This window comes from Rhea pennata, chromosome 7 (genome assembly GCF_028389875.1).
Source record: "Rhea pennata isolate bPtePen1 chromosome 7, bPtePen1.pri, whole genome shotgun sequence".
Taxonomy (NCBI): Eukaryota; Metazoa; Chordata; class Aves; order Rheiformes; family Rheidae; genus Rhea; species Rhea pennata.
Window position 1 is genome coordinate 11667132 of NC_084669.1, and position 22099 is coordinate 11689230.

The following is a 22099-nucleotide window of genomic DNA, read 5'->3' on the forward strand; positions in this document are numbered from 1 at the left end:
AAATAGCGTTCATCACAGTCACGGACACATTATTCTTCTACTCCATGGTATCTCTTGTCTCTCACGGGAGATGACATATTTTGGAGGACAGTGGGGAAGATTCAGTAACATCAGAATACTTAAACACAGGCAATTTATCACAACAAAAAAATCTACACCAGAATCACTCAGGATCTTCTTATCACAGGATCAAAGTGCAACACATTTTTCCAGGCACAAGAAGAACAAAGTGTCAGCTAGAGTGATACGAATGACCAAGATGGAAGAACACAACTCATTTCAAATACAGAAATGTTTAATGGCGTTAAAGTGCTACTTTAATGGGGAGCCATATGCTAACATTTAAACACAATTCCACTGCACTGCTAAATATAGTTGTCTTATTTTTTTTAATCTCTTTTTGCCCAACCCTATCTAAAACAATAAAATAAAATCTACAGGACTGAAATTAACAACCCATTCAGATCAGCAATAAGTTACGAATTTTATAAAGCATTTTTTCCTCTTTTTCCTTAGTAATGAGGGGTAGTTAAATTACTTAAAGATATACAAAGTTTCAAACAATGCCATAGGTGAGGACTGTATTAAGGTTTTTAAAACTTGTTAAACAAGACAATCCTGGCCATTAAAAAGACAAAAATAAGAAAAGCAAAGCCCTCAAAGTGCAGGTTAGAACGCTCGGCTCCAAGAAAATTAGCAAACAGTCGATACAATAGCTCTTAACAGCACCTGCACAGGTAAGATGACAAGGCCTTGGGAACAGTACGTGCAGTCAAAACATTACATTAACATGAGATGTGCTGAGCTTAACTAGGTTAACTACTGGACTGGAACTTCAAAAGTCAAAGGGAATGACTCTAACAGAAAATCAAAGACCCCCCCCCCACCAAATCTGGCCTCTTCCAGCTAGCACAGCCTTCATCTGTTGTGTGCATGGCAAAAAGCATCTTTGTGTTTCATTGGGTCAAGTGCTTCATCAAAACAGAACATCTTTTCACGGTGTTAATTCATATAAAAGACATCTAAGGTTTTGTATGGATAAACTCTAAAAAGACACATCAGACTTGGGGTGTTTTCCCTCCCAACACATTTACAAATGTTTTATCAAAAAATTTCTTCAAATAAAAAGGTCATAGTGGCTCAGTATCTGGGCTTGTCATTCTGGCAACTCTCTGACGTGCTGGTTTCTTTCTGTCCTCGGTTGTTTGTGTGACTGCATATGAGCACGTGTCTACCGGGAGATCTGCTCTTGGTGTCACAGCCCAAACTATGACACAGCCCACGATGTGCTGGTAGATTACAAGTTTGTACCCCTTGCTTTAGCCACGCATCAGAGGTACTTGCTTTTTAAATGATGTCCAACAGAAAGCTGAGCAGAATGGTGTTCTTTCCTGAACATACTTCTTTGCTGCCCCTCTCCCTCTGGGCACAGAATGAGACCATAGTTGTTATTGTTATTATTCCTAGGCTACATAAGCGCTCATAGATTTCCCAGCGAATTACAACAGCGTTGGATTGTGATAAACTGTAGGATACGGTCCTTTTAGGACCACAAAAGGTCTTCAGAAGGGCCTAAACTAGGTTGTTCAGTCTGAACGCAATATAAGAAATTGTGACATTTCTCAGATCTCATGACAGAAAGAGAGGGATGAGTCTCTAGTATCCTCTTTCAAACAAGTAAAGTCAAAACAAAGTGTTTCATCACTAAGGTCTAAATCCAGGTCCCACAGAAACAAATGGATAGCTCATCACTGACTTCAAAGGGACTAGGGTTTGGTCTAACTTTTTGCCAGCAGGAATTGGGACTGGTAATATGACCAAATGAACACATATTTGGGTTTCTGTGGAGGCTTCCTTTACCCAAAAGGCTTTATTTACAGTTCTTTCTGGGACTAACTGTCAACATGTCATTTCTGAAAGAGGACTGGCATCTGGGACCCAGCTTGATCACCCCAGTGAAATCATTCGCCCTGTACTGTCATCTCACTTGTTTCTAGGAAGCAAACGAGAGCTTGACACTGGCACTGGAGTAACCCTCGTCACTCCCAATACTCTGCAAGCTGCTGTGATCATCAATGTCACTGATGCTGGTTGTGCTGATATTGTCCACTTCTCCATGGGAGAACTCTGTGCTTTCAACATCCACTTCAATCTCTTCTAAAAAATGAAATAAGAAAAAAACACACAAATTAGTACCACCAAACCCAACCGCTCCCTTCATGCCACTGGACTGCTGTAAATCCCCCAGTCAAGGATGAAGCAGCAAACAGGCAAGAGGGCTTTCAGCAATTTCCCTTAAAGTTGGATAAATTGTGGACGTGCTTTATAAAAACACAAGATACCAGCTCAGAGATTTGCTTAGACTTCGCTACGAGTTTTGACTCCTCCACTATGCAGTCCACATCGCCAGTATGGGAGGGTCACACCATGCACTCAACTTGTCACTCTAGCTCTTTCTTAGGATCTCCATTACCCCGTGATGGAAACAAAAAGAGATACATCAAACAGAGGGCAAGAGAGGAAAGAGAGCATAAGTTGCCACTGTAATATGCTACCTGTGTGATACCACTTACCAAAGCCGGGACCACTCATAGAGGCCTTAAAATGCATTACCATGGGGGTCTGGGACTACTTACATGAGTTGCTAAGCGAACTTAAGAGCTTAAATCTTATTTTCAAGAGAAACTTAGAAAGTAGAGATCTATTCAGTCAATATATCTTAGTTCCCACAGCATTTAGGAACTTCCCAACAAGCTTTTTTAAATTATTTTATTTTTTTAATTGCAGGCTCAAACTTAAAGTGTGGTACATCCTTGGGTCTATCACTAAATATCAAACCATCTATTGTGACTGATTGGGCTCTACCGTGGAGATGTTTCAAAGGAGAAAATAATCTGAATTCACTGTTAGCCATTCAGACCATCTTTACCTACTTTTAACTGAGGTGATCAATTGTCTGGGAAGCTTGGGGAAGGATGGGAAGTTTAGAAAGATTCCAGGAATTTTAAGAGTCAATTTAATTGTTTGTTTGCTTGGTTATAGCATGGTAGGCCCATTACATAAAACATATCGGACAGAATGAAGAGTTGGGTATTGCTTTGCAGTATCTGCTCCACTCTCATCAAAATCCTCTACAGCGAGTGTTTGAGATGAGGAACACACCCCAGCTATGCTCGCATTAGCGAGTAGCATGGCTCTATACACTGAAACAACTGGTGTCGGGATGCCATGGTCCCCAGTTCAGAGTGCTTTACTTTGGACTGATTCTGTCTTCGTCTTGTGGATTGAAAGTGCATCAGCACATGGAGCACATATAGTTTAGTTTCAGTCAGAAAGAACCTCCTCTAATGGCTTCACAACTCCTCCATGCTGTCAGTAAAAGGAGGAATGATCAGGAGATTCATTTCCTGATCTGCACTAAAACACTAACGCAGATATACCGTTGATTTTTGAGCTAGGAATATCTTCTTGTTTTCTCTTTGTACTGCAGAGGGATACAGCAGACAAAAGAGTACAACATATTATCTTCTCAGACAGTGAATATCTGAATACTATCAGGTTTTTAGTTACTAGCTTGTGACCACAGACACTTATTTTTCATATCTTACATTTTGAAATTCTAGAGAGCTGTTCAGAGAATCTGCCACTTTAGATGCCAAAGAAATCAGCTTGAGTCAACAATAACACTTCTTCCAGACTTGATCAGAAATGATACAAAATGAAAGCAAAATATGCATGTGTGTGTGTGCACACATGCATGTGTGCATAAAATCAGTGACTTAAATACTAATTAAAGCCCACAGAAAAGGGGGTAGTTGAGAGACATAAAATGGATGGATCTCATGCTCCCCCTCAGAGTCCTCTGGACTCACTGCTAATTCAGTGATACCCACCTCGCTCTGAGTCTGAGCGGTCAGAGGAAATGGTAGATCCAATGCTGTCCATTCGTATTCGCTCTATCTCCTGAGGACCCTGTAGCTGTTCCAGTCTTCTCTTTAGGAATCTTTGTTCTCGTTCCAGGTTCTCAAGCTGGTGTTGGCTTCTCCTCTCAGCCTCTTCAAGTTTCTAACATGATCAAATATAATTCAAGAATTATTTTCATCCTTTATTCCTTCCCTCCTGCCTCTGCTGCCCAGCCACATGCTTTGCTTGGACCTTCCCAAGTTTCAGAAAGATTTATGCTGCAAAAGATCACTGAACCAAGCTCCCTTCCAGTGTCCAGTGACCATGCCATCTCCTCATCTTTTTGCCAGTTCACAAGTGCTGCTAAATCATACACATTGGCATAAAAAGGCTTTCAGGACATGGGTTGTTCCACATGGGTTAGCCAGCTGCATTACCAAAACTGTCCACAAAGGGGCCTCAATTCCCTTATGCAAACCAATTCAGTATTTACTATGATCCACTGTAACACAAAAACATGTCCTGGGAGCTGTGTGTTCCTCGCTGCATGGTTTAGTAGGATTTCTCAGAAACATTTTTTTTTATTATTATTAAGTGATTTATGTAACATACTACAGATTTTTTTGATCACAGCTAGGAAATCTACCAGGCACTGTTCTTTGTGTCCTATGGCAAGCACATTACGTAAGAAGGGAATCACTTCAGGCTAACTCTGTCCCTTCAGCAGTGCTCTTTCTCCTTCACCACTCTCCCTCCCTCCCACTATCCTGAGCTGTGACAAAGGATTTCAGCCTTTTCCCAAATATAGACAATGCTGCATTTTCTTTTAATGCTTCCCGTTGCCAGAAGTGAATCAAAAAGACTGCTGGGCTAGCTGGCAGGATCACAGATGAAACCTCAAGAAGCCGGCCACTCTTGGGGTCTGGATTAATGTTTCAGCAGTGGAAACTCACTAGCACATCAGAAAAAGTTGCATTTCCCATCAAACTGCAGTCACTCAACAACAGTAGACATTTGTCTTTAAAGAGCTGCTGCTGTCAACAACTGATCACAATACCAAACAAAAACCTTACTCTCCAAATCAATCATTTCTGTCGGCAGACTTCGTTATGGACTCTTCTAACAACGTAGCTTGTAGTAATGATAAATGATTAACAAAAGGGGCAACATTTTCTGCATTTTAAACGCAGATTTACCACTACGCAGCAAGAGTGATTGAACTGTATTTCCAACAGCCCAGATGGAAAGCAGTTGGAAAAAGCAGCTCTTACCTTGATATGTGCTTTGGCTTTGTTCAGCAGTCCCAGCGTTGTGTGCCTGGTGCAGTCTGGTCCTAGCGGTATCAGGACTTTTAAGCGTTCTAGACACAGGCGGAGGTGAGCTCGGCTGCAAAGTAAGAGGCAGAGGATCAGAGCTATGTTTTTGGAAAGGCAAGTTCATTTCCTTTACTGCTTCCCTCCCACCAGACACTTTTCATGCTTCCCTCCCTTCGCACACATTACAGGACTCCCCACAGGTACCAGGACAGACTGCCACCGAACTGTTTACTCTGCAAACACCAGGGCCTCACCAATACCAGCACTATTGCTAACCTCTGACAGACACTGTCTATTTCTTTGTCCTCCAAACTGATAACGATTCACTTGGATGAACTTTGGGCAGGCCAAGGAAGAGAGGCAAATGGTACACACAGTCTTGTTGGCTTCATACCACTGTTATTTGCTGTCTGCTGTGCTGAGAACCACATATATGAAAGCACTTTGAATGACTAATACCCTGCGCTCACTCGTGCATTGGTGGTTCAGGGACATTTGCTACACAGTTATCTAAGCAGTGTTTCTTTCCTAAGTTGTCTTATAACCACAGGAAAAATTTAGAAGACCAGTGAGCAAAATGATTAGCCCAAACCAGGCAACTTAATGGCAATTAAAGGGCTGACCACCACTGCTGGAGAGACAGCAGCTCCTAAGCACTGGACTCTGCTCCTTCCTTGGGCCCAGGTATGAAATGTTGCAGGGGTGCAAGGTCTGTGGGAAAAAAAAAAAAAAAAAAAAAAAAAAAAACAACAACAGGACCTTCCCGTAGGTAGCTTTCTGACCTTAAATCATACCTACAAAGATGGTCTCTAATACTATAGCACTGCCGATGCAACACATTCTGGGGAAAATGATTCAGGCAGCAATGGCAAAGCACATTATCCTCATGCACAGTAAAACTGTTCCTGCTTTTTCCTGGTCTGTATTATGCATGCAGGAATGATCAGATTTATAAAAAACTATCAAGTGTGGTTTGCCTTTTTTTCTGCCTCCCTCTTTCTTTCCCAGACATTAATGATTTTATGTCCAAACTTGTCATCCCAGTCAATAACACAATGACATCACCCCCCACCATTCACATGCAAGAAACACCAGTGCAAAAGAGTCCCTAAAGCCTATCCCAGCCCCTGCTTGTGCACAAAGAAACGGAATCTTAGCCTGATCCAGCTCCATGCGGGGGGGGGGGGGGGGGGGGAGAGAGCACATGGACAGTTCATTTCCATCTTGTTTTTCAAATTCACTATTGCTCCCAGTTTGAAAGGGCTGGAGCAGAGGAGTCTGTAATCAGGCAATTATGTCAGTGACAAGCAAGGATGATTAAGGGTGGAAGGGTCAGGGGTTTTGCTGATGAACTGTCAGCTCAGAGCAGCGTTCACTAGTGGTGCTGTAGCTGTGAGCTTCTCAGTGTTTCTATTATAAATCCCTTTACAAAGGGTCCATCATCCTGTCTGGAACAGCCATAGGGCTGCATAGCCAACAAGAGCCTCGAAGAAAAAGTGGTTTTCATTAAGTGTTAATAACTGGGGGGAGGGGGAATGTTAAAAAAGGAAAAAGAAAACAATCCCAGAAACCCAACAATCACGTCAATCTCATCTCTTCCTCCATCACTCACTCTAAGCCCAACTCCACTGACATTTAATCCACATAGCTGACATAGGGTCTTTTTTTGCTACCTGCAGACCCATTTTCAACTGACAGCTCCTTCCCAGTCATCAACAGGAGTTGTGTGAACTTCCTACAAGTGTTTTGCCCAATGCCTCAGGAGGATCTGAAGGGACAGCAATAGAAGAGCACTGCTGGTTGGCAGTACAGTTCATGTCATCCCACAGGAGACTAGACATTGACTTCTAGCATCTAGAGAAGAGGAGGAAGGTCTTGCAGTTAAGGATATTCTAGGTCTTGGAACCAATTTTTTGTTATGCCACAGATTTCCTGAATGGCCACTGGCAAGTCACTTAGTACTCGCCTTCACTGTAACATTTGCCAAGTCATCGAGCAGCAGCACAGAGCTGCATCTCTCCTTTCATAGCATGAGTGCGAGCACTAGCCACACTTAATCCCCTCCCTGGGATGAGCCCAAATTAAAAAGGCAGCTTGAGCAGAGTTAGATGCTGTGCGTAGATCTAGGGTTTTAGCGGCAGGACTGATTCTATATAAACACTTCTTGACTTCTGGTCCACCAAGCTCTATGCTCAGAAGGTACCTGTTGCACACCATTAGCTATAGGTAGATGCTGCAGATTTTCCCATGCCCCGCAGGGCAAGATGTCAACTCCCAATCCATGTTGCATCATATGTGCAACAGAAAATAAGGAATGTTTGAGGAATCAACATCTGACCAGTGTCAGATGTTTTACAGCACCCTCCTGAATGCAGAAGGAAATGCACAGAGCATTTACAGCCTCATCTTTACAGCCTAATCCTTGGGCTGAGTCTCAGCATTGATGTTTTACAGCCAACAGGAACAGGAGAAGGCACTGCAGCAGGGTCAGCTATTCCTGGAACCAGGATTCCAACATCCTGGGTAAACTTCAGGCAGGAATGAGTGCAGACTGGATTGTCAACTACAAGGAGCAACCAATCACAAGGGTATCGGAGACACACTAGGTTGAAAGGATGGCACTGGGATCTGCCATGTCAAAAGCCAGGTCATTTATAGACTGGGTGAAAACAATCATGTTCAACAGCTGAAAGCTACATGCAAAAATCCAGCCAAGCAATAAAAACCACACACATTGACATTGAAACAACAACTGGAATAGTTCTCCAGATCAAGGAAAGCAGCTGCATTCTGCAGACTCTGACAAGCAGAGATAGGGTAAGAGTTAAAAAGCCAGTCCTCATAAGCAGCCTGGAAACACAGGCAGAAAGTCACTTCCCCAGCATGTGTGGTCCCAAAGGGAGCATGTCTCCCATTGGGAGAACTGTTGGATTTTCCACACACTTTGAACTGCGGCAGCTCTGGGCTGATCCATACTGAGTTTTCCTGCCACCACAAACATAAGCCCACGTGCATCTCCAACTCCAGCACAGCCCAGGGACATGTATGCGGCTTTACGCTGCACGCAGCACCAGGTCAACCTCTGCGGACCTAAGCTCAGTGCAGGCTGGTGCAGACTCAGCACTGCCATGCCTTCAGCCCCACCCACCTCCTGCTCTTCGAGGACTCCCCAGGCAGCTCTGCCGACATGAACTCTCTGATCCAATGCTGTCAGGTTAGCAAAGAGCCTTCAGACTGACCTGGCACATAAGCATCTTGCTTTCCTTTACCAGGATCATACCAAACATTTTCTCCAGCACTCTCCTACGTCAGCATAGAATGCTGTGATCAAGATCCATCTATTTGTTCCCCCCCAAATACCTTATTTTTTTTTTTGCTCTCAAAATGTGACATGATCACAGTTTCTAACCTCTCTCAACTTCCAGTGACCCAAGCTGAACATTATGGGTCCTTAAACCAAAGAACAAAGAGGCAGGACTAACTCACTGATGGGTGGTTTAAGTAAAACACAGAAATAAAACTCTATCAGAGCTCAAAAGCATCACAGGAAATTTAACAGATCTAAAACGTTGTTCTAGAGAGACAGGAATTGTAAACCTATCAATCTTTCTTATCAACTCCTAGAGCTCTACCTGGGCAGCTGTAATCCCACAGGTCAGGCTGCGGTGCAAGTATCTTTTCCCCTTGTTTACCTGGGCTCTGTTGCAATGTGGCTTTGACAACGCTGCAGGCTCTTGTATTCAATGAAAATACCAGCATTGTGCAGGCTCCACACAGAGCCAGACGGTTTTCCTTGCAAACCACTGGATTATGCCAATATTTGACGCATCTGCCAATATCTGGAAAAACAAGTCTAAATGCCTATATTGTTATGTAACAGAGAAACAACCTGGGCTTGGTGGGAAGGGCTGATACGTCTCACCGCCTTGATTCCAGGGAAGACGGAGGACAACACAGAAGGAGAATTTCAGCTTTAGCTCAGGCCAAAGTCTTTGTATGTACACTTGCTGCAGGGGAGACAGGAGAAACTAGAGCCCTTTCTCTTGCCTAAGCGGCTTCAGGAAAAACAGGCTCCTACACGCTATCCTGAGCACGTGGTAGGTACTGGATATGCTGAAGCACTACGTACCTCACGTACAGAGGATGCAGGGAGTACTTTCAGTGAACGAGGCTTCCCTTTCCCAAGAGGTCAGCTCAGTACCTTTGCTTCTGCTCAGCCTGGGGAGAAGAGGAGCTCCTGCTGAGATGTCCATGTGGAGCATCAGGGGGGCCAGAAATGGAGTGAAGCACCCGAAAGGCTGAGGGAAACCAGAGACTGACATGTACACATGTCTTTCTGCCACATAGAGCTGAGGACAACATTTTATCCTGCCCAGTCTGGCAACTCTGAGTTAAAGGGACTGCCCAGGACATGGGCTCTCTGCCTTCAGTGCTTCCTCCCTGATGGGAGGCCAAGAAGAACCTAGACACAGTTCCTCAGGGATGTTAGGGCAAGCACAGCAAGGATCCCCTCTTCCTTCTGCCATGGGTTGCTGTGGGAAGAGTTATACTGGCCTCTGAACACCCAGGGCCAGGAGACTGAAGCGGAAGAGTGAAGGGCAAGCCCAGCAGCTCCGCAGCCCTCAGAGCTGACATGCAACAAGCTGCAGGTGCCCCCATGTAGAAGAGGAAGTACTGGCCGCGAAATGGCAGCGCTGCTGCTGCATGCTATACATGTATCGTTCTTCTTCCCTTTACTTCATGCCTGTGGGACAGCTGGACTGTATTTGGATTATTTATCCCCTCCCTCCCTACCACCATCCTCCTCCAGTCAGAGCCCCTTGCCCCTCTGTCCTGAGCCGACAGTGCCGCAGTGAGCCTGGCCCTTGCTCCATGCAGCCTCTCCTTGCACTTGGCTTGCCTGGCTGCAGAGGGCTGTAATTTCGCAGCCTGTTCTCCTCTCTGCCTCCCAATGACATCATTCACTCGGATTATATAAAGTGCTGGGAGGGAGCCTATATTCATGCTTGCTTTTTGCTCATAGCTTCGGTCGCTTCACTGCAAAACACACATCCAAATCCCACTGCAAGAACCAGGCTCCTGTTTGCCTCTATCAAAACTGCAGTGCAGGAAAAGGTTTCGGTGCAAAACATTTCCCCATTTCCTTTTCTCACTTCTCTGGGGATATTTTTCAGAGGTGAGGATAGGATTCAAACTGTCCACCACTCTGCACCATAGCAAGCTTAGCACAAAGCTTGGGGATCCATGGTGGCAATCCAAGCCTGGTATTTGCTGGCCACAAAAGGGCTGAAAACCCATCTATCTTCAGAACCAGAAAAGCTCCCGCTGCAAGGGTCAGTGCAGGGCTGGGAAGGTCCCCTGGCTGGGACCCAGGCACGCACTCCCACGGCCCAGCGGCTCCGAGAGGGCGCTTTGGGATCCCTGAGCCAACCGCGCTTCCTGCAAACCGCAGCTGTTGCCCGGCAGGAGGGAGCGAGGCAACCTGCAGTACTAACCTGTCAGAGCCAGGTAATTCCACTCAAGCCCAAGGAAAAGATCTCCTCAGTTTTGCTCAGATCCAGACAAATTCCTGAATGTAAGACCCCCCTGGAGAGACTGTACCTTCTTTGTTAGCATTCTTTTTTTTTCCTTGCAGTTTCTACCCTGGGCAGGAGCAATAGAAACTGAGACAAGAGCAAAATTCTCTGCTGAAAAGCCAGTAAAATGCACGTGAATTCTTAGCTCTGAAGCAGCAGGTTTACCAGATTCAGTGCTATCCCGTAGTCACACATTGCTGCTAAACTTTGCTGAATCAAGCCTTGAACATCTGCAACACACACACCCCTGCTGTCTCTGGAAGATCGAGTCTCCCTCCTGGCAGGAACTGACCAGGTGTCCTCCAGCAGCACTTCAAAACGCTGAACTCCGATTTTTGTATGTTGGAAGAAGAGAGCATCTGAGGCAAAAGAAAAGCATTTCCCAGATATTTCTGTACTATGCCTGCAGGTCTAGAGGGCCTGGATTTAAGCATGTGCTCAACATTAAGAATATGCTTAAGTCCCACTGAGGCTGAAGCATATACTTGATCTTAAGGGGGGGGAATAAAAAATCTTGAGAAGAACAAGTAGCAGGAAGATCCTGATGTGGAAAAGAACATTATCATCCTTCCCCCTCTGCCCTCCTCTTCCTTCCTCACCCTTTCAAACAGCTGAGTTTAATTTAACCCTGAAATTAGAAACTGTCAACTTGTTTGGATTTCAGAGCTAACAGATTGCTTTAAAAAAATTCAGCGGGGGTCACTGGTTAAAAAAAGCAACTCCTGGAGAAATGCAAGTGACTCCACATCAATAATTCATTGGATGAGAATGATTTTGAGATAAAAGTAATGAAAAACACATTCAAAAACCACAGGGCATGGTAAACAGGGAAAATACAGTTTCCCTCTATAAGCAGTTCACAGGTTAGAGGCTAACTTATCGTCAAGAACCATCATATGACTTGATGTTTCTTCCTTACTCTGGTCTCCAGCCTCCCCCAAACCCAAGCCTCTCTGCAGCCGCCCAGCACCTGTCCGCTGGAAGGTATCCAACCCCTGCTTTACCGAACGCTTCGCGCTTCGCTGAAGGCAGAAGAGGCTTTGCCAAGCACCTGAATCAGGAATTTAAAGCCAGTCAAGCACTGAGGAGAGAGTCTGTATTTTCTTTGCTGCAGAGTGTTATGTAATTGCTCCGAGCCCTTGAGCCCCGCACAATAAAGCTGTCGTGGCTTCGAGCCAGCCTGCAACGAGCACACGCTCAGCCACACGCTCGCCCAAACGCCACGTGACGGCGGACGGGCCACACGCTTGAAAGCAGATCTCGTGTTCTCCAACTGAGCTATGAAATCATTCAAAACAAACCTTCTGGATTTTAAATCACATTTCTTCTTGTGATTATTTATTTTTTGTGTTTACTCCAAGTTGAAGATACCCAGACATTTGCCTGTTTCCCGTCCATTTCTAGTGAGGTTTACCCAGCATATAAAAATACTTGTATTGCAAATGCTAATAAAACGTATCATTCAAAAGAAATTGGAGGGGAAAAAAAAAAGTCTTTGGTCCTTACATTTTTTAAGCCTATCATTTGAAAGAAACAAAGAAATGAAAACTTGGGACCTACAATAAAAATAATTGACAACTTATTATAAATAGGAATTTAAACAAACAAGTTATACTGGAAAAATATTCATCTTGATCTTAACCAGACCAGACCTGTGTGTAAAAATTAAAAATGAATACGCACCCAACTGTATTCGCAAGGCAGGACAGACAAAAAACTAACTGCAGATGAAGAAGCCAGTAATTAAATAGAAGTAACAAAAATTAAAGAGAACAATCAGGCAATACAACTTTTCAAAGCTGCACAAATAATGTATCTTTCACCAGTAACAAGCTGCATAACGGAGAGATAACTAGCTATACAGTGCCCAAGATAACAGCAGCCTCATCCAAGCTCAGAGGTGGAAATGAAATATAATACCAACATCAACATATTAACGCACTCTGCCACAGCAATGCTGTTTGACCACGTCAGTCACAAAAACAAGGCGAGATACATAGGGAAAGGAAGTATCTTACAAAACAACTGAAATAGTTGGAAAAATTAGACAAGTTTTGGGGCACACAAACTCTTCTCCATATCTGGAAGAGATGCTACAAGCTTGAAGGTAAGGATAAAGCAAGCATTTTAATTTAAAATACACTGCCCACACTCTCCATTCTAAACCTTGATAGAGGCTCTACTACAGAGACCAGAGATGACCAAAATGAAAGCCCTTCAGCTCTCTCGGCCAGTTTTACTGTGCTTTCTGGCAGACACACACTTTTTTTTTTTTTTTTTTTTTTTTTTAAGGCAGAAAAATTTGAAAGTGATTTCCCTCCCTCCTTTCCTCTCTTCCCCCCCAAAACAAACAGTATGTGGAAGAGCAGCATCAAGCACAGATCCCACCAGTGAATCGCAAAAAGAATCAGAAATTTGAGGAAGGAGGCAGCAGCGCTGAGGACAGACCATTCCTCTCATTAAAAACCCTGCTCCAGGTACCAGTTTGAGCCCCGCCAGCCTTGCACAGCAGAGCAGGGATGTGGCCAGGTGAATCTCTGCAGGCGCAAACAAGCTGCTTCTGCCCCCAACTCTTCTAGATGGGAAGTCTCATAACTGATTTGAGCTTTGGAAGATCTTCATGCTCATGGCAAACGGAGGTTTCAAAATTGACAAACCTTGCACCAAGGCATTTGTTGCCACGGCTGGCCTGTTCCAACGTGAGTCTAAGTTGTGACTCCAGTCTGGAGGGAGAGGTGTTCACCTTCCCTGACACTTTCTCTGTCACACTACTTTCAAGGTCTCTCCCTTTCCCAAGAGCCTCTGAGTAATGTGCTCGCCTCATTTTGTCATGATTTTGAAGGCATACAAATTCCTCTGGCTGAATAATTCAACTTTCTTGCAAAACAGCTGTCTCCTGGGTGGCAATATGGAGGGATAACAGACACTTTGAGCCATATCCCCCAGTGTGTCCTCATGAGTCATGCCCAGTGGGAGCAGGTGTTAGCCTACAAACACCTTGATCCATGTGCACGCATGAAACAGCTTCAGCTTCGAGGATTCAAAGCCACACCATCACTGGCACAGCTGTGAAGAGGACATTTTTGGAAGACTCAGGGTCCCGTCCTCATCTCGGAGCACTTCAGAGAGCAGGAGTGCTCCCATCTCTCACCGAGTCTCCACCATCTCCAGTCTGGGACAGCACTGCAAAGGCTAGACCGTCTCCTCAGCTAGGTACCACCAGCCTCCATCTTTCAGTCTGTCTTTTTGTTTCTATCCTACTCTCTGAAAGTCTACTAAATTGGAAACTCCTTAGGACAATATAAGTGCCAAACGTACTGAGGGCTAAACAGGATCTCATCACTGCTCTCAGAAATCCTAAATCAGATCCCAAATAATGAGATTAAAATAACACTATGATTCTGAAGCTGAAGTGATATCTCTCAGGGCATTCCCTCCCCCCCCCCCCAACCACTGGTCGTATTTGTTGCATATCTTGAATCTTTTTTTCTAGAAGGCTAGAATATAGAAAATGAAATAATAAAATAAAATAATAAAACAGAGATCATTTGTAATCACATATATCCCAAAACTAAAATGCTTAAAGGAATGGCAAAACAAACAAACAAACAAACAAACCCTCACAGTAACAAAAAGTGATACTCAGAACAATTTTGGAAGGTGCCTCCCTCAGAAGGAACTATTAACTGTTCAGTAAAATGATTGCTCGTCCTTTTCTAGCCCCTTTGATCTTCAGACTCACCAATGTGACTCAGTTCTTCAACCCAGTTTAAAAAAAATCAAATATAACAGCCTATGCTTTGCAATGAAAAGGTGATGAGATCAGCATAGGTAGGCATCTGCCCAAGAAATTAAGTCCATCAGTCCCGAGCATTTTTTTTGCCCCTTCATTTTCATCCAGCTCTAGCACAAAGCAATCAGCGACTGTTCATCCATATCTCTTTCCCTCTCTCCACTCCTCTATGGCCTTCTGCCTTTCTTTGAAACCAATGAAATATGGACAGTTGTTAAGAGACATCAAATAGCAGCAGATACTCTGAGGCAGAGTCTATGAACTATTTATCAAAGTAAATCCCCCCTAAAATTATATACAAGGGGTCTATTATTATTGATCTTGGCCATTATCCACAAAGTATTTTAATCACTGTTGAATCTAATTAACTGAACTTTAATCTACTGTAGCATGATACATGATGTTACCAACTAAACCACTTTTAGGCTCAGCTGTGCTTACTGCAGTATGCTAAACCCTATAGCTATCACAGGCTGTAAATGTTCTACATCACATTCCTTTTTCTGACTTGAAAACACAGCCTAGTCCCTGCTAGTGTTATCGCATCTAGGAGAGTCTTGCACAAGACAGTGTAGCTTGAACTTTTTGATCATGTTTGCTCCCGATAAGGCAGGTATCTTCCTGCTGGGGTAGTGGTACCATGGTATGGTTACAATGCTGCATTTGGCTACCAGAGAACGTGCAATGCAAACCCGGAACACCAATGTGCAGCCTAGTCCCGCTAATTATAAAGTCCAGATTAGTCCAGTCTAATAAAATTCTGCCTTTAATAAAAGGCAGTTAAAAATAGAGACCTGCTCTTTAAATAGCCAGCAGAGTCCTGTGCCCTAATTCTCACTAATACCATCATAATCTCTCTTCTAGGGATACACAGGATGTTCACAGTTGCAAAGTCTGGCAATGCTACTCCAGCCACAGCGGCATCCACCTCCACATCACCAGCATCCCTGCAAGGTGGCTGGGCCATTCATCAGGAACGTGTTTCACTGGAGAGGAGGCAGTAACGTGCTTTGGTGTGACCTGTGGATTTTCAGTTTTACTGCCAGAATTAGGTCACCAGCAAAGAGAGACGAGATTTTCCAAACTCACCAGCTATTCTCGATTATTCTGTTCAGAGGTTTCCTGGCTAAGCCCCATCCCTTTGGACTGGAAAGCAGGTATTTCAGCTTTCTGCGAGGTTTCTGCAGTCAGGCGCTGAGTAGCGGAGGTACCCTCCCCCCGAATCCTTCCCTGCCTCCGAAACGGTCAGGCACAGGGAAAGGCTCACCAGTTTGAACCTCTAACACCGAGTCCTAGGAGCCTTGCTCAGGGAGCAAGGGCAAGTGTAGTGCACACCAGAATACAGCCAAATTATCAGTGATCTGGAGAGACCCTTAGAAGCCAGCTGCCTGCACTGACACTGGAAGAGTCAGGCTGTGTGCTTCCCACCAGGCCAGTGGAAAGCAGCATCCCGTTCTACCCCCAATTTGTCCATCAGTGAAAAAGTAAAGAATGCCACCAACCTGCTATTTGGGATAACATATTTCCTGTTTTAAAAACACTGAGCAAGGAATATGGCAGTACCAAGAGCACATTATGATCTGGTAGTTACTTTCATCATTAACAGAGAAAGGTAAAAATCAGACTATATAAAATTGTTTAAATTACACAGATATGCCACTGCTTAAAAAAAAAAAAAAAAGTATTTTTACTTCTTTTTAGTGTTCATTAAGATAGGATTGAAGATTTCCATCTTACATTTGTTTTTTAATTATATTGCAGTTTCCTAACCTCCTGGAAGGAAATCATAATTCCTGATGAAAAGATATTCAAATACTGTGACAATCTGGAATATTTGTTTACACAAAAGCTTTGGTATCAGAAGGAAAGCATGTGCTCTTTATTCAACACCACTTCATGCTGTCAGAAATATTTGAAGAGTCATCAAATATCTACTGTAGCTTTCAGGTATACAGGGCATGTATCTAGAACAGAGAGCAATGCACCTAATTTATCCTTGCAAAATTATTTTACATTTAACCCTAGACTTCCCAGGAAAAAGGAATTACTTTATCAAATGTGTGAGTCAGTCCCCCTCCTCCCCCCGCTGCAACTAAAAAGGAAAAACAAAGAGATCCTCGAACTGTTTTCCCTGTAGGGATTTCTGCACACAAACAACAGTAATGCTGTATTTCAGAGTCAGTGAGTTAGCTAACAGTAAGCGTTAAGCATTTTTAATTTGAGTTAACTACGCTACGCAGCAGCAGAATATGAACAGAGAAGTGCAACTCCCAGCTTAGGATAGGAGATGAGTCTCCCATCCTAATCTCACACACACACACACACTGAGGTAAGTCCCTCCAAAAAGAGGTATCAAGGAGTACAAAAACGCACCTTTCTTCTGCTTAATGGGTATGATGTGCTAATTTGAAGTTATTGTATATTGATACAATTTGTCCACAAAGCAGGGTTATCACCTAGAAAATTAAAACAATGTAAACTTTAGGAGGCAAAATAAGACCCTATTTTACCGTTTCCCTTTAACTTCTTTTAATACTTCCCCTGCATTTTCTCACTCTTTCCAGGGCACGCATAAAGGCAGGAGGCATAAGATTGTTCAAACCCCCAAACAGGGAACACAAACAAAGCTGGCCACATGGGAATAGTTTCCTTGAGCAAGAAACAAAACAAAATGTATCCATAAATGAAAACTGCTCAACTTTTCAGCTCAGCTATGAAATTCCCAAATTCTTCCAATAGGCCCCCAAAAATCTTTCTGTTAAGTACAGGACAGGACATTCCTCCTAGTGAACTCTTGATCAGCTGGAGAAGATCATGAGGACCCTGCGTTGGTTAGCAATGTTGAAGATGGATATGATTCTCACTCCCCAAAACAGCCATAGTTGAGTAAACTAACATTTGTGGGAGAATTAGCTGCCTTATACTTGCTCACTCTCTATTCTCCAAGCAAGAAAAGGGCTTGGATCCCACCTGCAAACACCACTGAGAGATTCAGTTTGTTTGGAGCATGAAGAGAGCAGCTGAAACACCCAGTCCTCATGCTGGTTTCCATTTGCTCAACTATCAACTATTGGGACAGTATTAAAACTGGAAAACAACTACGTGAGTTTTCAGAAGTATCTGCAATGACACTGCATTATGACCACAATCACTTCCTTCCCTTCCCTTTTATTTTGTAGTACTTGTGTCCTTAACAGGACCTTCCAAATATAGGCAAGATGAGTTGTATTTTATAGTCGCACATTTTCTTTATCAAAGTTCATTGCCCCTTCTTGGGATCACTCCTTGGTTGTTTCAGAAATCCTCAATGTTTAAAAAGCCAGCCAAACAGTAACAGCCTCAAAGCTAAACAGAGCCAGCTTCTCAACTTGCTTGCTCCACAAGTGGGAAAGGGTCACACAGCAGGCAAGGTCCTTAAGTGACAGTCAGGAGACCTGTCTGTAGAGAGCTTGCATGACCTCAGGTAATCCCTTGAACTGAAGCACGCACTGCTCATCCACAGAATGGATCTAATCCTAATTCCTTCACAGAGTACTGAAAAGCTAAATCCACTCTTGTTTTTCAGGTGCTCATGTAGTTCAGCAATGACACTTGTATGTGAAGTGGTTAGACAGGAGGAAACTTTGGAAAGTTAATCCATTCAGCTTTCACAGCTAGTTGATAATACACAGAATACAAGATAACCATGTTTTTCAAAGCAGATCAGTAACTCTTCACTCTTTCCCATATATATGCAGCAAAAAGTTTCTTCATCATCTGAGGACTCTATTGAGCTGTCCTTGAAATGGAATTTCAGCAAAGTTCACAGGAGTTTTGCCTGAACGACCTTAAGATGAAGGCAGTAATGCTGACTTTGCAATCATCTCACCATAAAAAATTTTATTTCTCTGTAACATTTAGTTTCTGTTGTGCCACTGTTAATCTCACATGTCCTAAAGATTCAAGCCCCACTAAAAAAATAAGTAGCTCAGACACCACATGATTAAAAAAGTAAATGCAAACACCTACATGAGGTGTTTCCCTTCCTTTAAAATTTTTTTTTAAAAGGTTACATTGAATCAAACATTAGTTTTATGTGGGGGATAGAAAATGCTTGATTCCAGGTGCTGAGATCTGCAAGTCACAGAGTATCACTAGAATTGCAAGAGATTACAAGAGCTGCCTAGACTAATCATATTTTCACTTTAGATACAGAACAGTTTTAACAAATGCTCCTTTACAAAAAAAAAAAAAAAAAAAAAAAAAAAAAAAAAAGTCTTTAAAGAAACCCATTTTGCTTTAAAAAACCCCAGTTCGCTTTCCCTGCCTGGCTCAAGAGAGTTGCAAGGCAGCACTGTCTGCACAGACCTTAGAGCCAGCTTGAAGGGCTTATGGACAACACCCTTCCACTTGGGCTACTGCTAACCATTCAGAAGTGTGCTCAACCCACAGCATAAGCCCCCTTCTCCTCATGCTCTTTTCCCATTGCATGTATTTTTCTCAGAGATCACAGGGGGGGGTGTGGAAATCAAGTAAACTCCAAGTTACACTCATGTCTCCAGAGGGCCTTTGCATGTTCTGCAGAAGTATGCCACAACAGACACAAGATTTCCCTTCTCCTCCCCCTCTGCAATCCCTGCATCCCCATATGTGCTTTTTTCCAGTGAATATCAAGCCTGTAAGCTGCTTTTCCAAGCCAAGAAAAGTTTACAAGAGGTCACCCCACAGAGAACAGTCTCTACGCATTTCCTAAAAGGGTCGTATTACATAGAACATCCACCAGAAACAAAGTGTTCTCACACGGTTTCCCACTTCCTTTGGCATCGAAAGCTGCTATCCTGGGTAGGTAAAGTGGCGAACACACATACTGGGGAAAAGGAAGAGGAATACTTTTTCCTAGCCTGCTATCTCGAACAGAATTCCCAGGAGTACTTTCAGGTCTAACAGATTTATTCCTCTTCCAAAAGCTGGTTACTATATTCAGTGATTAAGACTCCTCTTCAGACACACAGAAGCACTCACTTTTGGTTGGCTTTGCTGTTCTCCTAGAGCAATGCTGCAATCATTTTTTTCCCCGAGTTAGACATTAGGAAAAACTTTCTAGTGGTAATGACAGTTAATCACTGCAATGGGTTGTGCTGCGTTCCTAGGCAATTTGGCTGTCAGAGGTTTTTAAGACCACGTTAGACAAGCATCTGTCAGGAATGGCCCCAGGGCAAGAAGATGGACCAAATGAACTCTGCAGGTTCCTCGACTGCTCCATGGAACACTGCATAAATCTGAACACTGCAGCTTCTTGCTCTCTTTTAGCTATAGGGCCCAAGAAGGCTGCAGACGCAGTGTGCTGAGTCTCTGGAAAGTGAAAGGGACTTCTGCAGCTCTCATCCATGATGCTGCCGACAAAGCATAAGATCTGCTCTGGAATGGAAGCTGTAGCTACTGTGTGCAGCTGGAAAAATGACAGTGATGCCACATGCATGAGAGCAGAGAGGCAAAGGAAAGGACAGTCAGCAGGCCTCTGCAACACACAGTTTCCACTAAGGAACGAGACAATTCCCTGCCCCACAGGTTGGCAAGGAAAGGACAGGAGCAAAGTGAGCAACAAGAGGGTCTGCAAACATTAAGATAGTGCCATGGCTTATAATTCCCCAGATGGGATATTGAAAACTGATCGAAGTTCTTCTTTGACTAAAGAGGAACATGTGCACTAGAGCAGGTAGCATGAGACCTGCGAGAGGGAGGGAGCAATCGCATCAAATGGTCAATCAGCAGAAGGGAATGAGCATCCCAAGCTTCGTGGGAGACTGGAGGAAGCAGTCAGACCTCAAGGATACAAGCCTCTCGCAGTCTCAGTTGCTGTGTTGCTCTCACTCTTCCTCGCCTAGAACAATTCTCATCTCAAAGGGGAGCATGCCCCCAAGAGTGGCAGAAACCAGCTACACCCCAGACATCCCAGCTAGCCTCCTGCATACAAGTCCACAGCTACAAATATGGAAAAGAGCAGCCAGCTCTGAGGAGTGCTGGGATCCAATCTATGAGAAACATTAGATACACTAGGAAACAAACAGAGCTCAGAGGGAAAAAACCAAGCTGTATGCACAGTTGAGGCTCTGTCTTTTCCCTGTTAAAAAGAGATGGGCACAGAGATTTTAATTGCAAGCTCTTTGTATGCGCTTGCATGTAACTGTGTGCGTTTGTGCAAGTGTGAGCGCTCTCTCTACATTCAGCCTGTTGACATTACTGAAGTGTAGCTAATAAGTGATATTTTCTGAGCTTTATGGAAGATTGCCCCCCCCCCCCCAAAAAAAAAAAAAGAAGAAGAAGAAGAAGAAGAAGAAGAAGAAATCTGATAGGGCAATGCAGAACTCAACCTGCCCCAGGGAACAAGGCCAAATAAGTGGAATGAAGGACATGGAGATACAAAGCAACCTTTTTTTGACCTCCAATATCTATGACAAACCTGCTACTGTACACTCTCTTTTCAGACTAATTCATTTGAAGAATTTCACCGAGTTTCCACGCAGAGCAGTCCTCCCCATCAAAGGGCTGGCTGTTGGCTGTGTTCAATTACAGTGAACTACACCAAGTGTTCAACAGGTTGGGTCTTTAAGTAGCAACAGAAAGTCCCTCCCAGGAGGAGATGGTGCAGAACATATCACTCAGGACTTCCTCAAGCTCCAGGAACTTCCTCCCAGAATTTCCTCCCACATAATCTAGCTTGGATGGGAAGGAAGAGAGAATACACTGCAGCAGCACATGGGAATCCTGGCAGCTCTCTGTTGTCAGGTTCTGACAGACACGCTTGGCTCCCCAGAGTCCTCTTCTAGGCTGGAGGTAGCCATAGTGTGCCCAGCAGGGGCGATCTGCTGCTGAACCCTCCTGTAACGTCCCTTTGCTCTTCTCTGCTGTGCACTGGAAGACCCATCCATAGGCAAATAAGCAGCATCAACTTTTTTTTCCTTCCCACATGTCCCTTTTGGTCAGCATGTGCTTCTGCCAGCCTTCACCCCTTACAAGGGTGCCCACTCATTTGTATTAAGAGTGCTTTTTATCAAATGTTTTTTCCCTTGCACTGTATCATTCGGACAGTAAGCAATTTGGGGCAGCAGCCCTGGGCACTGCTCTCTGAATGACCAGGCACAACTACAGCACTATAAAGACAAACAGGGGGAAGCATCAAGTGCCCAAATGATTTAGGAACAAGTGTTCATTCGAGAGTCGTTAAGATCTGTTCTTCCACATGATTTGGACGTTTTTAGATACTCATTCCACCCTACCTCAGCAATCAGCCAACTCAGAGATAGCAGGCGCCACTTGACTTTGTGAGCGTGACTAAGTTTAGTGCAACTGTTTACTGCCTACCGTGATAAAAACCATACCCTTATCATATGAAGCGTTATCACCTTGGACCACGCATGCACCCACTCATAGCATTCACAGAGCCCATTTCTAGGAAAGCAACACTACATTTTGAACTCATGTCCTGTTTCCAGTGGAGGTTTCAGTATGCAAGCTTTTTGTACTGATTTCTG

General features: G+C 43.8%; 1 protein-coding gene across 2 annotated transcripts in view; it reads right to left on the reverse strand.

Moving 5' to 3' along the window:
* Positions 1 to 277: 277 nt before the first annotated feature.
* Positions 278 to 22099, reverse strand: part of MXI1 (MAX interactor 1, dimerization protein) — a 55965-nt gene continuing 34143 nt past the window's right edge. For both annotated transcript variants that reach the window (XM_062580241.1, XM_062580243.1), the window contains exons 4-6: positions 5175 to 5289; positions 3894 to 4065; positions 278 to 2157 (exon numbers count right to left, since the gene is read on the reverse strand). In XM_062580241.1, coding sequence (XP_062436225.1) covers positions 1994 to 2157; positions 3894 to 4065; positions 5175 to 5289 — 451 coding nt within the window. In that variant the 3' untranslated portion in view covers positions 278 to 1993. The remainder of the gene's footprint in view (positions 2158 to 3893; positions 4066 to 5174; positions 5290 to 22099) is intronic.